Genomic DNA, 18,493 nt, shown 5'->3' with positions numbered 1-18,493 from the left:
TACATAACCACCACCGGCATTCAACATTAGATGTTTGAAGTTATAGCACAAAAAATTTTAGCAGCTTCAGAAGAGGTTTTCAGGTGTAGCACGTAACATTCGTATTTTCCCCCACAATATTTTACCACATTTCCCCATTTCCTCAACTTCAACGTGCGAACTACCTTGTTTTCCTCCTCGTCCAAAGCAGCATAATTAGCAAGGTTTAATGGCCGCTATAAACACGTGCCCGTAAACAATGCTCTTCCGCAAGCGCGCACAACCGTTACAACGCAGTAAGATTAAAAGAAAATTTCTCAGGGTTACTTACGCAGATACGTGCTTTCAGAGAAAGCAGGGCGTAGCAGTTATAAAAGGCACTGGAGTTTTAGGGCAGCAAAGTCCACGTTTTCCCCAAGGTATGCCCTTACGTGAGGAGTTTTGAGCGCGCCGTGAATACAGCCCCTAAACAGGGGGTGTGGGGGCTGGTTAGGCGACCGCTGGATGTCACTGTTGCTTTAACCACGGACGCCGAGGCAGCCTTCCGCGGGCGGCAGGTCGGCTCGTCACCCCAGAAGCACCCAACACGTCAGCGTGGGCTACCAGGATGTCAGAAATAAACGTACAGCAACGTGTTTTCACTACACAGAAGTTTATTATGAAAGTTAAACATACAACACAAAAAGTAGCAAAAGCAATCTTGTAGCTTAAGGCAACTCTTACAGGAGATGAATTCAAGAAAGATGATGCAACTTCAGTTTAAATAGAAATTATGAAAAATATCAAATTGCATCAATAACTTAAAATGCACTTTAAAAAGTCTGCACTAACCAGCAGAGGGTAAGGGCTTGTGATCTTAATGCCAGCATTAAGATATCGAAAGCAGCAGAATGCTAAATGATGATAGGGAAAGTTCAGTATTTACACAAAGATAGCAACGTTAATATCTGATAGCATAATTTCCTGTGTACTTATGGTTTAAAACCACTGTCTGAAACATTAGGAAAACCTTTTAAAATAAATCTTCAGACTATTCCATCAAAAATACACAGATGGCAGAGAAGATCCAAGGCTAGGGATGCGTGCAGATGCGTGCGTGTGTCCCTTAAATAACTCATTGCAGAAACACTTTAGAAAAATTATTTCTTTGGGGGAAGAAGAGCAAGAAGAACACGTGGCCACAGAGTGAAAAAGGTTATCTTCCAGGTGAATCACATTTAAATCGAAGTATCAAAATATTTCTATTTGATGACATTCTCACAGTTTACAGTTATTGACATTTTTAAGTGAATGTTAAATATGCATATTATTAACATACAAAGATTCTCCTTCACATTGACATCTGCTTACATTTTTGCAAGACCTCTTTTGCATCAATTGTTTTGCCATTAACGAGGAATGTAATTATCTTAATTATAGAATTTAATAGAGATTTAACCGTTCTAACCATATAGAGTTTCTACCTTCAAAATCATTCTTGAAATACTGAAGTCAGATCACCTATTTTAAAAAGGTACTTAAGTGACATTTTAATTAATCAAGCTGTACAGGAAGCACCACATTTTAACAAAGCCAAATGACATCACATTTCCAATCAATTTTCTTCAAATATTGGATGCAATGAAAAATTTGGAACAAGTCCATTCGCCATCACCCCAAATAAAACAAGATAATTCACACAGATTAACTCATCCCAAATCTTACCCTGTTAGAAAATGCAATATATACTGCAATGTAGTCTTAATTTGCATAAGATTTAACAGAAGTGTCCTATGCACAGTATGAGATTTTCTGCACACAACCTCATCTCAACTTTTCACCATTCAGCACAACTTTACAAAAAGCCTAAGATATAAAATATACTTAAAGCAGCTATCTTAAACATGATTTAATACATATCACCTTGGCAGCTGATCACTTTTGTTCCCAGTTTAACACGCTGTTGAATCTGATTGTAGAGTTGCAGTATCCCTTTTAAGAACTATTTAAAAAAATCCCTGAATAAAACAGAAGCCAGCCTGCGACTTCCTATGAGTTTCAGTAAAGTACTATATACAGGGGTATAATAACCACCCAAACTCACTTGATACAGAATAAAATCTAAGACAGATACTGGGGCAGAATGCATTAATGCATGAAAATATATATTTTAAGATTTTATCATTTAAAAAGTGGAACCAATGAATTGTTAGCAGTCAAAAGAATACTGCAACTGTAACGTTTACAAACCCACAAAGTTTGAAAACTGATTCCAACAGCTCTGATTCACTGGGTTTAGCTTGGAAATAATGCAAAATAATGTCAGCAGTTTTAAGAAGGTCTTGCAAATTTAGGAAAAAAGAAAACTGAAAGAAAGATAAGAATGCGTATCTAAAATAAAGCAGGAGCACAATAAGGACAATCAAAATTCCAAAAGCCCATATTAAAAAAATTAAGCTTGGAATGCATTGGCTTCCAGCAGTTTACAAAAAAAAAAAAAAAAAAAAAAACAAAACCAAAAAAAGTTTTAAATCTGTAATATCTTGACCTATTTTTAAGTGACAATTTTTATTACAGTTGAGAAAAATGGTTTTATAGCTGCATACGTTTCCATTTCACTAAAATAGTGCCAACAAAAATAAGTTTGCATAGAAAAACAAAATTTCAAATTGCCACTGGCTACATGCTTAAAATGGGAAATGCAGGTATTGTAACATAAACATAGTGCAAACCATGGCAGTTCATGGTGATTTTGACTGCCGCAGGTCAGGAAACAGACCATAGTATACCCAGTTATCACAGTTTCTGGTCTTTTATTAAATCCTTTGCCAAGTAGAAGCAATGCATGTGTGCAGACCCACGGTACGCCTGCTGCTGTTGATTAACGTAGTTTGAGATCATCGCCACTTCCTAGGTTAGATCCAGGACTAGGGTCTTGTTGTCTTCTTGCCTGCATTAGTAAACACATATTTACAATCAAAAAATGATTTAGAATTATTATCAGTTTAGTTAATTTCTTAATTAACTTAAGCGTATTAAGCACACAACTAAAACAATAATCAATTCTAAGGCAGAAACTTTGCATTTCAAGAGGTAACCAATGAATTAATTTTTAACATCAAAATCATTCTCTTCCCCCCTCAATTCAACAATCCCCCAGTACCAAGAGGAATTAAGAGGAGGGCTGTGGACCCAGCAGCCGGGCACTGTCCTCTCTCCGGAGGGGCAGAGAGCGCTGGTGCTCCAGCCTGGGGGCAGGCAAGGCTGGCACTCTCGAGGGAGCGGGCACACACACGCTCAGACTGCCCCAGAGGCCCTCCTGCAGCCAGGCTGAAACGCCTCTCAACATCATTGTAACAATCAGCAAGAGACTTCCAGAATAGTTAAGCAACAATTTTGTGTCTCTTCTTCCAAAACACATTTTCTTTCTGTGAAATTCCCTTCTGTAACCTTTTCTGTCAATGTTTTCAGGATCAAGATTCTGGGGAGAAAGACTACAATGCAAGATCGCAGAGTACGTTACATCATTTCCAAATAAATCTCCCCTCGGTATTTTTATGTGGGAAACATTTACTTTAGCTTTTTCTGGAACAAAGAGACTTGTAACATGATAAGCACACTAGCATAATTTAATCTGTAGATTGACACACATTTTAACAGTTCTTAAAAGTTGAGGTTTTACTGCAGCATGCATTTTTTTTTTTCCTTTGGTGCACCTGTAAAGTTAGCAGTAATACAAAACTGAGAACACTCCGGTACTTATGATTGTGCCCCTGTATTAAAAAAAAGTAACATTAAGTTCTCCTTTAAATAAACGATTCTGTTAAACAGTTTGAGTTGATGGCATTTTAAAGAGGAAGTTAAGGACAGTCAGTCATAGTAACATCAGTCACAGTAGAAGACACTGCTATCTACTTTCTCCCCCTGTACACATGCAGGCTGCTTCCAAGTAGCACACACAAATGCTGCAGGTAAATACTTAAAAACATGGATATACTTAAATTTTAAAGCAATACTTCGATTCTGGGAACATCTAATATATGCTAGCTGCTTTTTAAGACATTTTAGTATCGATACTTTTATTTAATGTTTACAGAGTGGATAGCTGGCACCTCAGCCTGTAACTATCATGCGACCCAAATAGTATCAGGGCCACATTCTCAGCTGGTGGAAGGCTTCACTACACAAGCATTACTCCGTGTAGCTCCATTACTTTCACCAGCTGCAATAATCCGCCACATTCAGTGCTTCAAAAAAAATGCTCTCCAAAAAATGCAAAACAAGTGACCGCTTCCCTCCCTTGAAAGACTTCTCGTGTTCTGCCGAAAGAGGCGGGACCAGACACAATGCAGGCAGTTCTACCACTGAAATATGCAGCTTAAGCAACTACCACGTTTACACCATCGCACTGAACAATAGGAGCACTTCAACCGAACTGTGACTAACAGCGAGGCGAGCGCTGCTCTTAGGTGCTCCCCGGGCTCTTCTGAGTCATATTTACTGACAGAGAGGAAGCCTCCCCGCCCGCGCGGCAGTTACCCCAGCTCACAGCCTGCTGCTTCGTCGCTCCCATACGAAACGGCAAGCGAGCCCAGTCTGTCAGCTCCCAAACGCTCTGGCACGTACTGCCAACGTCATTTTCTCTGATTTAGACTTTTCTTTCTCTGTTCGCTTCTTCCTCCCTTATCTACCATTTTTCTTGTCTGCCTAATTTTATGCTCCCGGTGCAATTGGTTAGCTTCACCCAAACAGAGAACTGTTGCTTCCTTCTCCTATTTCAATACCGATTTGAAGTTTTCCTTTCATGTGCAATGATCCCATCCTGATGCACAGAGTTCATTCAATAACTCCCTCTGGTAATCAGCATGTTTTCAGAGAAGACAATTCCCTCCTGCACTTTCTTTAGTGGTTGTATTGCCATTATTGTTTTGGAAACACCCTTGCTATTTTAAATACCACAATTGCTACCTACTACATTTATGCATCCAGTACTGTTGTTGGTTGCATTTTAGATATTTAGGGGTGACATGATCTTCTCTCGCTCTGCTCTATCTGCACTGGTCATACTCCGACTGAAGGAAACAATCTGCTTTTCCTACATGCAGAAGAACTCCGAACATGACAACCGACATCACTGCTGTGCACAAACCCACAGATTTCTCAGTAATCTTTCCGAGGAATCGCGTTAAAACTAACAGCTGTAATCACATACAGCGCTGAAGATTAAGCGCTAAAGGGCGTATTCCTTTCAGCCCCTGAAGCAACTTTTGCAAACTACCCTCTTTGTAGAGATGCAGAATATTGGGAGATGGCATTTAATTGAGATTTTCATATTACTTCCAAAAGCCAAATCATTCAGCTTTGACTATCAAGATCACTGTGGAAAAGTTAACAAGGGAAAGCCTGCACTTTTTTTTTTTCCCTTCAACAGAAAAGTAAACTGTGCTGTAAAGATTTTTCTTAATACAAAATGGTTCTTTAACAAATCTAAATAGATATTTCCTCACTAATGTAGGAGTTCTACTAAGATTAACAAAAGGATAACAGTTCCACTTTGCATATTTTTCTCCTACTGAACAGACTGTAACAAGATTTCTTCTGGTCTTAACTGCTGCCTCTTTCTTCTACAAGGAAACAAAGGCATGCGCTGTCTTTAAGAATTCCCAAAATCTTACTTATACCAATGTAGTTACCAATTTTGTACTCGATAAACATTTTTACACTTAACTAGAAAAAAACAGCAAGTTAATTGCTGCTACAACTACTGCTCTAAAAGCAACAGTTTCTTCTTCAGAAAACAAATCATATGCGCGGCAATTTTATTGTCAAATTTCAGTGAAGACTCCAAGGTATGGGCATATGGTTGCATTTATGCTCTGCCTAAAGTGGCCTTTTCTTTCAAAACATATGAAAGAATTCACATGATTCATGACCTCATTGCTACTTGTAGAGTTTGCAGAAGCCACTAGTGAACAACTACCAGATTTGCCCTTTCAAGTGATATGCAAAAGGCATGACAAATTACCCTCAAATGTACCGAAAGCAGTCATTACAATATCTTACACTAGTATATGTGGATAAAGGTGTAATTTTGCATTTCAGTAAGTGGGGATTTACACAAGCAACTGCAACATGTTGGAATGACAGCTCCGTCTCACTCAGACACCCTCCTTTACTTGTGCTAAACTACTATGCAGGAATACGTACACATGAAACACGCTTACTCTATCAGTCGCCATCCCACCAAGGCGCATGTGCGCAGTATGCAACTCCAACTGTGCTTTACATGCTGAAAAAAACCCCTGTAGAATCACCATGTATGTATGTGTCTAAAAAATAAAAAACACTTGTAAAAGATGGGAGAAATCACTTTGTATGTAGACAGAAAGCACACTGTGGAGCATCAGGCATCGAGTGACATTTTTGTCCAGACAATGGGCAAAATACAACTTTCGTAAGAAATGCCACAAGATCCTTAACACTCACTTGCAGAAGGAGTGTGACTACCGGTATGGTAGTATCTGGTAGTTCTCCTCAGTCTATTACAGGAAGCTAAAAGTTCCCTTTTACAGAGGTAAAAACAGCAATTTCCAGAATTCTCTCCTCAATTTGGGGTCTCATACTCTCAGCATAGCTAATCAATTCTCTGAATTGCGGTATTTGCTCTAATTTTTGAAACACATACCTCACGATGCCATGTAGAAGCATCAGAATTACTCTCAGTGAATAATGAGCTCAGCTTCTCAAAGATTAGGGAGACTTGCTTCAATTAAGAAAGATGCATCTATCTTTGCCATTGGGAAATGGAATACTCGGCCATCAGTCATGCGTAATGAGTCATGAGAAAACAGTAGTTATTCATCTTATCTCAGCATATTTCATTTTTCAATCAAATGCTGATTTTAAGTTTGAAGGAGCGCTACTTCCAATGTTACTCATCTGCTATTTAGTGAAAGGATCACAAATATTTGTTTGCAAGAAAAACTTGTAAATAGTACACAGATCCCACCACAGTTGTAATTTCCTTAAAGATGAATGTATTTTAACCAACACTGCCAGTTTCCTTCCAAATATCCTGAAACTGTATAGTTAATGCGACAGACACATAGGGAGTTTCAATACCCAAAAATACTTCGCACTCAGCTTTCATGAAGCCATGCAAATCTTCTGCAATACGGAAGGAATTACAACTGGCCACAAGCCATTTAAAACCTCTAACGCTGGAGACGGTATGATGACCGACTGAAAGAATTGCAGGAACGTATCTGGCAAAAAAACATTTCAAAGCCTCCTATAACATGCTATTCTAGATTTATTCATGCTGAACTCATAATGCTGATACCATAGCGGTAATATACTAACAACCAAGAGAAAAGTTACTAACAAAATCATTTTGACTTGAGGGTAAACAAATGCAAAAAGTATCCCCCTGCAATACTCTTACACCTATTCTCTCTTTCAACCCTGTTACCTCTGAGCTTTTCCCAAGCCTAAACATAGGCTAACTGGTATGGGCTAAGAGTCATATCGAAGAGATCGACGCAGTAATATTTTCTTCTTAACAAATTAGATAGCTTCAAGTCATCAAATCATTAACTTAGAATCGTGACTATTCTGGACAAGGATCGTGTTGGAGCATTTACATCTGTTACCGGGGCACTTAAGTAGAACAGATTAAGAATAATAGCAATTAAGGAAGGCGGCACACAAGCAGTTCCTCCAGCAGCCAAGACAGTCAGACACCATCCTCCTCCTCCAGCCACTCAATCCTGACCCACGCTGCAGCTGATTGTGCTTTCAAAAGTGCCAATAAAACTCCTTAAGCTGGCTTTGAGAAAGCATCTGTAACTACCCCCTTCCTGTGCATGTTCAGAGGCCTCCGACATAGCGACGGAAACCAACTCCTTTTACCACATGAGTTCATCAGGAAAAGATAATGCAGTCCCACCGTGTGGTTTACACGATAGCTCTGAGAAAGCAGAACTGGGAAAGTTGGAGGTAAATTTAGTAAGGATGGATGGGGTTGCCATGAAGATGGCCCTCCCTTTCGATGAATCACTTAAAAAAAACAGCAGGCAACATTGGGACCTCTGAATACTAGGCAGTGAAGTCACAAGAACAACAATATGCACTGCATATATAACTTGGGACACTGGTGAAGAGGAGGGAGATAATTTGAAGAAGAGCTGTCACAAAGACTAGCCAAAATAAAGTCTCTCCATGGACAACTCTACTGCAATTCTTTAATTGCATTCTGGCAACTCCATACTGCTGAAACAGACAGAGCAGATGCATTATGTGCCTTGGCATCTGTCATCTATAATTTACTAAATAAGTGAAAAATCAGGCTATGTTATGAAAAACTAAACAGTGAACATTTGGATTCTCTTAGAAGGACTGTCAACCTCCTGAAAAGGATTAAAAAAAAAAAAAAACCCTGAGAACACATTGCAGATACTTTTCTAAAAAGCATACAACCGCAGGACAAAAAAACCCTAAACAAAAAAAAAACCTACCCTGAAATAAAGAGAGCAATACTCAGAAAAATGACCAGTTACAATCAAGCACACCTCCCACATTAGCCCTGCTAACTGAGGCAGACCCACATCAAGAAAAGCAACAAACTGAAAGCTCTTCTCTGAGCTGCTGGTTAATAACAGCCTCTCCCGTAGAGATTTGAATATGGTTAAAATGCTGGCCATGCCTCCACTTCAATTACCCTTACTCAATAGTAACTCAGCCTTCTCAGAATTAAAGTCAGCAAAACCAGGCCACTACAACATAGTAAGAATGACAGCTTATATATAATAGAACTTCTCTGGTCACGGTTATAGCCTGATGAAGCACCCTGTATGCTTTCAGGTCTCGGGGGGGCTTAGAAAGAGACTCTCCTCAATCTTCACTTCGCAGAACAACTTCAGCTACAGCAGCATCATCACTACGTACTGCATCTATGAGCCGCTGGCAGTCAGTAGGGGATATGATTTTTACCACGCTCCTAGCAGGCGTAGCTATCAGCGTGAGACTTTATAGCCTAGATCCAGTCTCTGGAGTTGCTTTGTTTGCTGGCCATAACATCCATTTTGCAATCACCTCTCCTTTTCACTTGAACCTGGGAAGAAGCAGCCTTGAGCTTTCTTAATTATGTCAAGCACCACTTAAATTATGCAAATAATGGAAAACAGTCTCTCAAATTTGGTAAGAGATCTGGATGTTAGACTGAAGTCCTTGTAGAACGATTAATGTTGTGAACTCTATACCCGATTGTCGTCTTTATTCCTACATCCATTTTCATTGCCTTTTAACCTCACTGAAAGTCAAAATAAACAATTTTCTTCACAAAAGCCATAGATAAAAATCGCTTAGCACCTACCTCCACCAAGATTTCACTTCAAGCTTCCAACGATCTACTTCCTAGAAACAGGGTACTCTTCACTAAAAACACACATCAATTGTGCTATACTCAGCTATATGCTGAGTCTGCTCTCCCACCACCAGCCGCTTGAGAGCTACAGAGCACGACCAGGCCAAGCAACATAATCTGCTTACCAATCCTGATGCACTCTCTTGCCTGAAATCTTTGCAACGGTTGCATCTTTGTTGAAAAGCTATCGCAAAGCTACAGATTCTGGTACACCACATTGGTAACTGGACTAAAGTAACAGGAAGCCAAGAAAGGAAAAAGCACGGCAAGAGTATACTTCTTAAGAGCTGCAAGTACAGACTAAAATTTTTACTTTTGTATGAAAACTTCTCTTCCAAGGGAAAAAAGCTTGAAATGCTCCCTCTTTTAGAACGTATTGTTTGAAGGCTGGTATAAAGGTTATAAATTTATAATTAATATTGATTGCCTCCAGACAGTATTCCTCTGTTGCTCAGCCCCTTTCTAACCTTCATTGACTGAAAGAAGACGCTTATATTACAGTATTCCCTGATTTGCAAGATTGATCTCCTCTGTACTACAGTCAGCATTGATTCTGTACAGCACAAATTGTTTTTCTGATATATGCATTCCATAGCACTTTTACACAAATACCAGCTATTTAAAGTTCTTGTGAAACAGTCTAGTTATAACGTTACTGGCCTACTTGTACTGTACTTTGCATTGTAGAACCTTTTGAGGCAACACATATTCACACACATACTTTAATGCTTTTTTCTAAATTATGTTGTATTCATCCTGAATATAAATAAATCATATATATATATATATATATGCATGCTAATATACACACACAAGCATATACCAAGTCTGCACTACCCACTGCATGTGAAGAATTAACAGTTTGGGTTTGTTTGGGTTTCTTTTCCAAAAAGCTGCATTAAAGGTTATACTATTTTTAAACCATTGTCAGTTTGGAGAGTACATACAATAAGTAGTAATTAACTTCAGCATAATTAAATGAAATACATCTCTCCCATTTAAACTCGTAATTCCCAACAAACAGTGAAAATGTGTAGAAATCCAGGGCAGGACTGAGTATTTAAAATTTAGGTAAATTTTTACTCCAGCAATTTTTAAAGGGTGGGGTTGGTGGGGTTTTTTGGTGCTTTGTATTGAGAGGGATTTCTAGTGGAAGAAACAAAAGTTTCAAAACAGTTTGGTTTTTTTCATCAAAAGAAAGGTTTTTAAAATGGGATTTCATGCAGTTTCCTAAAATGTCTCTGCTTAGCCATTAATGTAATTTATATTTAGCACAAGACCACAAACAGACAGATTGCTAGACTAGACTGTTTCAGGGAAGAGCAAACCACTCTGCCTCTTTACTCACAGTGTTGCTAAAATAAAGAGCATGGCAGTAACGTAGGAAATGAACACGAAATAGAAAAATAGGACATTTCAAAAATGCTGGTTGAACAAATTGCATTGGAAAACTGAGAAGAGATCTGACCCACCCCTAGGTAAAGCAATCAGTAGAACATCTTTAGCTAAGTTCAAGAGTGACAGAGCAGGACAAACTGTGCCCTCAAATAGATCACTTCAATTTTGAAGTTATAGTTTGCCTACACAAAACAAAACATCACAAAAAACTATCTGCACACAGCAACACCCAAGATAGCCTCTTCTCTTTATCCATCCCCTTGCTGAAAATCCACCGCTTTGTCCCTTCTGCTCCAGTGAAGAGCTGGCAGGAGGCACCTGCTTGCTGCTTTTCCGAACACAGGCCATTACTTTCAATGTATTCCAATTTCACCAACCGAGGGCTGTTCAAACCTCTCAAAGTCATTCTGGACAGCGTAACGCATTTTGCGTCATGCTACTATGGCCAGAGACTGAATAAAAACCAAAAGCTTTTACTGAAAGTCAAGCATGTCTGGACAGCAACGTCACAGTAACTTCTGCAGAACACTTGTTATCCTGACACTGAACTCTGGTCATTCATACTGAAACCATACCAAACAGAAGAAAACACTAGTATTGACTCTCTCGACCAAGAAACAAGGGGATAAAGAGATAGTGAAAATTAAGCATCTGCCTCACTAATATCCCTCCAGTCTCCTCACTCTCTTCTATCAGTTTGACAAAGGGAAACGTACAAATACTTCAAGTTCACATTCCTGTTCAGTGGCACGAGTTCCCGAACACACCCCCAAAGCAATGGCCTTGGACCAAGCTCCCCATGGTGCGGTACTTGCTCACGGAAAGAGAACTTTGCCTTCGACCAGTATGAAGCCATTAAATAGTGCAAGTTTGCCAAGTAGCTCCTAAACTTATGAAGCTTCATACAATCATTTATTTTTACAATAGTTTTTAACGGGGGATAAGGTCTTTCCCTCACGTGTATCATTGAACATGTACTGTCTCAGCATTCCAACGTTTCTGTAAAGTGAAAGCCATCGGAATACATTATTAATTTTGAAGACATTAATTAAAGACACTCACTGAGTTGAAAAGCATCTTTGCAACAAAAGAAACCTGAACAGTGAGGCAGGATTTGCGGTATCCAATGAGGCCGAGCTACATAAGTTGAGAGAAAAACCCCAAAGTGTCTTGTATTCAAAACTGAAACTATGTTAAAAATATGACAGGACGCAGTTCAACTCAGAGGCACTTAAAAACTGCAGTGAAAATTCCTAAATCCACTCACACCGAATTTACATTGGAGGCGTGCTGTAATTGCACAAAAACACGATCACTTCTGGAAATTCAAGCAGAACCTACCAACCACTACTGATTCTGCCCTCAGATGCAAAGAATACGTTCATTAAAATACAGATCTGTTCTGCTAATGAAGTCATCAATGGAAGGGATACAATGTGATGAAAGGAAGGCAAACAAACCTGACAGCACTCTGAGGGTTTTTTTGGTTGGTGTTTTTGTTTGTTTTGGGTTTTGTTTGTTTGTTTTTATTGGTCCATTGTTTTTTGCAGGATACTTAAAAATGAAAATTAGTATAGCGATTATTCCTAAATTGTTACTGCACTTGCTATTTTTTCCCCCTTCAAGTATCACCATTCTAATATCCAGCTGCCACATACAAGCCATTTTAACTGTTTTCAACAACCTTTGCTGATCACTCCTAGGCAAGGATATATCACTTTGTTTTAAAAGTCTACAGAGAGACTTAGAATAGGGAATCTTTTCTACACAGAAAGCTGTATAACTAAAGAACTGAATCTGATCATTTTCATATGCTGCCAGGCTTTGGATGGATAAATGTTTCCAAAGAGCTGGCGCCTCTGTTTTGGGTAGGAGTGGGTGGAATATTGCAGGATTCCCCTTCCCTCCCCCACTGAAGCAGAATCTGGTCTCTATTAAAGGCATTTCAGCTGTAATTCCACTGTCTGAAATATCCTGATTTTATACAGTGTTGCAATTCCTAAAACAATCATTAACACTGATGAGATCCTGTTCCAGGTCGGGCAATTCCGAGTTTCACTGTCCATGCCAAACTTAGCAGGGAAGAAAAATTTTAAGTTTTAGTAATGATGGAAGGTGTATAGATATCAATTTAAAAAGATTATGCTGAGGGGATCTTCATCTGCGTGTAGTGTAACATACATAAAAATTCACTCAGCGCACTTAGAATCCACCTTTTCTAGCTGCCCTATAGAAATCTTCAAGTACCACCTCTGTAGTGCAACCAAAGATACTATTTGACCTATTGAAATTACACAAACAGTGCACAATACAGTTTGGACTAACATTTTTATAGCTGTCAGCAATGCAGTCATCAGAAGGCTACAACTGACAAACCGAATTTCCAAGCTGACCGATCATGTGAGCATTGGAAAATTCGATACAGGCCATAAATACAACAAACATGGGAATGCACATTTATGCATTATTTTCTATTGAGAATTCTAAATGACCATGAGCACCAGTAAGTGCTTACTGATTAAAGTTCATTTGATTCTGCCTGAAGGCTCTTTTAGAACACAACCGAAGTGAAAGTCAGGGAAACAATGAATGGTTTGGAAACCTGATTCCTCCTTAGGAATGCACTGTAAGTCTATCTCTGCTCTCTCCTCTGCCCTGCCCCAAAAGATCCTGATTTTTATGCAGTCCTAAGATCCAGAGTGCAAAAGCCCATCTGTAAACATTCCAGATATGCGACCAGGACGTCTTCCCCCAAACACACAAATTAAAACTGAAATGTAAAACCCAATTATAGAACTACAAGTAATTGAGGCAAAGATCTCTTCGTTATACATATTAAACATGTACAGTAAAATAAAGTATGCATAACAAGATGTATTGCAATTATTAAAAACCTGTATTTGATATCACATAAGTTTGAATTACTTTTGACAATGTTTTTCATTCTGCTTAAACATATTTCAAGTCAGTAATTTTTCCTTTTCTTCCTTTCTGTAGGTGATCTATGCCAGTGCTTTAGAGCTGGGACAACGACTATGTTGTTGTTTTAAGAGAAAATGGGTACTGGCAGCTAGTAAGGACATCATTTAATAACAACTGCCTGCTGCCTTATTAAAAGCAAGAGTCTTTTCAGAAGTTATTGAACCCAGCTCCTGCAGCTGGCCAGGGATGTTGCTTTTTGTGTCTCAGTGTCGTAAGTTTTGATGTCTGTCCTGAAGCCCCAGGTACTGATATTACCTCCACCTCACTGTTAACTGAAAGAGTTTTTGCGCATCCTAGCTGCAAAGAAGTCTTTTCTACACTTGGAGGAAAGAATAAGTCTCACAGAACTCCAGAAGTTATTTCAGCAAGCCTCATTCTTTTTCAACCTTCAGCATTCAATAAGCACATGGCTGCTTCTTTGTAGTAACAGGAGTGGGGAAGAAGGGCACAGTAAAGGAAAATACATCAACAAAAGCTTGAAGTAAATTGAGGTCAAGGACACAAGGCTGGGCTTAAAGTTCCTACTGTGTTGTTAAAATTAAGGCAGGCTGCCACAGATCTTCACGAACAGCTTTAAGTTAATTCTACCTTCCTTTTGACCTGAACTTACAAACAGGTTCCAGCTATGCTGTGTCAGAGACAGAATGATTCGGGTAATCTAGCTGTGGCTCCAAGGATCCAGTGTAGCGAGGCCTCCAAGGCAAGGATTTTACCTTCGCCACAGCTCACATCTGACCTGGCTACATCAGTGTTTGCAAGGAGACGCACACCAGCCATCCCTTCACAGTGAGAGATATTACCCTCTGCCTCTGCCTTTTCCCTCTCGTTCTCAGCGTCTTCCACTTGTACTTGGAAGAGAAGAAAGTCTGTCTAATCATCTCAATTATCAGTAACAATGCCAGAAGTAGCTTAGCAATAACAATAATCACATTTTCTAAAAACCTGAGAAGCAGCAGATTGATCACATTTGATTATAGTAAAGTCAGGCTGTACTGATAAGCAGGGAGTAGGAAACAGTTAGTAAGGGAAAGAAATTCAAAGTGTTTGTCTTCTCCCTATTCTCTGCCTGACCTACAGCCTGCCTTAACTTGCCAACTCTCCTTATGTATTACTCGTCCTCTTACAGCTCTTGCCTTTCTGACATCTCAGAGCAGCTGGTTTCCATTCCCTTTTCTGGCTCCTCTTTCCTTGATCCCAGTAATTTCTGCTCTCATCAAGAAAGAACAAGATTCAAGACCCTGGGGCCCTAAAGCAGCAAAGAACAAGATACGGGGAACTACACCAGTGAAACAGAGGAGTAAGACTCCCTGTCAGTAAGAAAAAGGTGAGAAGAAAATAAAACTAGCCTGTACAAGAAAGCAGACTGTGGCATCTGATTAAATTCACTGGTAATGTTTTCCACAACATGGGATAGCGAGCTACAAAATTATGTGCCTCTAGCTCCCGAAGCCTTTCCAGTGTTCATGAGAAATGCATGGGGCAAAGGATCCCTCTCTCCGCTACTGAAGTATCCTTTGTGAGAGAGATGGCAGCTCTGCGCACAAATGTATCCTTACAGCTTAAGTACCCACAGAAAAGGCCATCTACAGAAAGGAAGAGAGGATAAAATCAGAGAATTCTTATCAAAACTTCAAAAACTTGAAATTCATTTTACAAGAGTTAAAAACAATGCATTTTGCAATTTTTATATGACAACATCGAACAGCAAACACAAAATACACAACATTGTACAAACAGACAAATAAATGGAAACAATCTAAAGTTTTGGGAAAGTACTAACCAGTTACTGACAGCAGCTGTGAAACCCTCACCTCCATTTCCTCCCGATGAGACCTGTCTCTATCCTCGAATTCACGAGTTCTTCGCCGAGCTTCTTCGAAGGCTTGTTGTGCCAATGCATCCTCCTGCTACCAAAGCAGATGACACAGAGTGACACAAAAGGCTACCCTTGTTTCTACCAGATCACATTTCTTTTGAATATTAGGGATCACTGGGCAGCAAAGACAAGTATGTCCTACAGAATCTGCTGGAACACACATAAGTTCCAGCAAATGCCAATATAGGTTAATGAAGTAACACTCACCTTCATCAATGCAGTAGAGAGAACCAAAGCTGCAGCACAGCTACTACTAAAATACATTTTCAAAGGAGAACTGCTTTTCAAAAGTAGTTTAAAAAGGTGCTGGTTTTTTAAAAGTTAGGAATTCTCAAGTTATATGGAAGAGGCAATACATTTTATTCTCCTTATAAAAGCCATTTTGAAGACCGTATTCACAGGTATATCTAGATAGAGTTCACTAGCATCTTTATATAAATAATGGTAATTTAATTCTATGTCATTTAAAAAATACTATCTAAGTTACAAACCAAAGAAATCCACCATTTTTTCAAAAGCTCCTGCAGGTGCATCAGTATGATCATTCGTAATCCTTATGCATCATTTAAATTATTTAAATTTAGACGCATAAGGAAGTGCAAAGCAGAAGTTACTCCTCCACTAATTCGTACATATTCACATACAATGTGAAGAAACCTGCAGGTTTTCAACAGCCCCGTTGTTTATTTTACTCTCGACAGTGGCTTATGCACAGGAATAGATTTAATAAATTAATGCTCAAAAAAATCCTTTGAATCATATTTTCTGTTATAAAAGGTTTTAAATAAAGTGCTATTAATATGTAAGCCATTATTAATTGGGTTACAAATTATTTCTCTCAAAGAGACCTTTTAGCACATATTTCGCTCAGAATGAAAATAAATGGCTCTGTTCCCCACCAGACTCTTAAAAAGTTCGGAATGGAGGAGTCGAGTCTAAAGAGGTTCCACAAAACTGTAAGGGATAAACCGTATTGCTTCTCCCCCTCCTAACTCCTCAACTATAATTACTAACTCTGCTTATGATTCCCACATACACAGAAATGTTATTTTCAAGTCAATAGATTTAAAAAAGAAAAAAAACAACCAACCAACCTTGACTGTTAGGAGACAAAAACATGCTGAGAACCCAACTAAATTTTAATATACCAAGGGATTAAGTGCATAAATTTTTTAATTTAAGATAAAGCATCTCTAGTCTGAGAGAATGCTAAATTGCTTTTTTTGCCATCAGCACAATCGTGCACCCTGAAGCTACTTTGTGAAATGATGTGAAGGAGTGCCCCTCGCGGCCTAACACAGTTAAATACAAACATCTGCCAATCGGTAACTCCGCACAGCCAGGTCCCCAGAAAGCTATGCTGAAAGGCAATGTTTAAAGCTGCCAATAAGATAACATTTTAACACTACTTACTATTTTTAAAAGTAGAATTTGGCCCTATCTTAATGTTCACGCAATGCATAGCAACCAAGGTCAGACAGCGGAAAGTAAGTTTGTTCTTAATAATGCAGAAGGATAGAGATAAAATAGATAAGCTTGTCTCCCAGATGACTACAGAAAAGCTGCCTTATTTCTAATTTACAAAAGCCATGTATGTCTTTATTACCCTCTTTTTTTTTTTAAACAGACTTAAATGAAAACAGATTTTTTTTTTGTAAAAGATTTTTGCATTTTACCATCATTTAAAGTGGTCATGAAATAAATAGCTAACATATAGCCTCAGCCAAATATTTTAAAGAAATGATCATAACCAAAAGAAACAAAATTAGAAATTCATAGGAAAAGAATCAGTATGCTGACATCCAGCAATGAACACACGTTGACAGCTGAAACACTGGCTTACTAACGTCTAAGAAAGGGGGAGAAAAAAGCATCAGAACTTTTTTTTTTTTAAGTAAAAAAATTCTGCTCTACTCCTGGTGATGTGTTATAACAGAAATTAACAAACGTCTCAGGATCTTGTACAACAGGAATTTAACAAATTTTTTTCAAATGTCACTCAAATCTAGTAATTATAGCCTAGCGAATTCAGCTGTATGAAACACCATCATTTATCCATCTTAGTTTTAATCAATAAAAATGCTCCTGGTTTGAATCTACTAAGAAAAAGAAGAATAAGCAAAGTATGAGCCGTATCATCATGAGAACAGAACAAAACCCCCCAACCCAGAAAAACAAAAAAGAGAAGCTTAAACAGCCTAAACACACCCCTACTCACACACATACCTCCCCCCGCCCCCAGCAGCCTGGTAGGAAAAGACTTTGTGAGAACAACCATTTATCACTACCGAATCTACATAGCAAGAATGCTCTATGACAGAAGAGAGAGAAAAGTACTGAAGACAGAAACAGTCTTTTAATGACACTCAAGATAAAGATCAAATCCAGGGAAATTTTAGCCCCAAATGGGGAAGATATTCAAGCACGTATGTAGAGCTTTGTGTGTGATAGTCCACTGAACTCTGACCAAGAAGCTGAATCGGGGCCTCCAGTAACAGAAAGTAAGACTGCTTAGTAGTAAGACATTAATAGGCTATGAATTAAACAGAAACAACACTAGCTTAAAAGTTACAATTGAAATACTTCATTGTTACGCATGTGGTTTTTCTTCCTAAAATATTTTTTGACCTGGTGAGGGATAGCACCATTTCCAAAGCGTGGCAGCAAAGAAAAATTTTATCCGATCCCAGCATTAGTTAGTAAGAAGTAGTAAGAGAGGAAGGAAAATGCAGGAGCACTACATTTGTGTAAGGCAAGCCTTCCAGAAAATGGGAGTAACGGGTGTGTATGGGGGGGTGCGTGAATGCCAATAGGACCTCTTATTACAAAAGACAGCGGGTACCACAGGCACTACA

General features: G+C 38.8%; 1 protein-coding gene across 2 annotated transcripts in view; it reads right to left on the bottom strand.

The window, feature by feature from the left end:
- Positions 1 to 614: 614 nt before the first annotated feature.
- The window catches only part of CBFB (core-binding factor subunit beta), a 43,943-nt gene continuing 26,064 nt past the window's right edge, over positions 615 to 18,493 (bottom strand). Inside the window, exons 5-6 of one of the 2 annotated variants that reach the window (XM_075161000.1) lie at positions 15,543 to 15,669; positions 615 to 2,908 (exon numbers count right to left, since the gene is read on the bottom strand). In XM_075161000.1, the coding sequence (XP_075017101.1) occupies positions 2,886 to 2,908; positions 15,543 to 15,669 (150 nt within the window). In that variant the 3' untranslated portion in view covers positions 615 to 2,885. The remainder of the gene's footprint in view (positions 2,909 to 15,542; positions 15,670 to 18,493) is intronic. The other variant, XM_075160999.1, reaches the window with a different exon arrangement.

The sequence above is a fragment of the Calonectris borealis genome, chromosome 12 (genome assembly GCF_964195595.1).
Source record: "Calonectris borealis chromosome 12, bCalBor7.hap1.2, whole genome shotgun sequence".
Classification (NCBI taxonomy): domain Eukaryota; kingdom Metazoa; phylum Chordata; class Aves; order Procellariiformes; family Procellariidae; genus Calonectris; species Calonectris borealis.
This window is presented reverse-complemented; position numbering and strand designations above follow the sequence as displayed.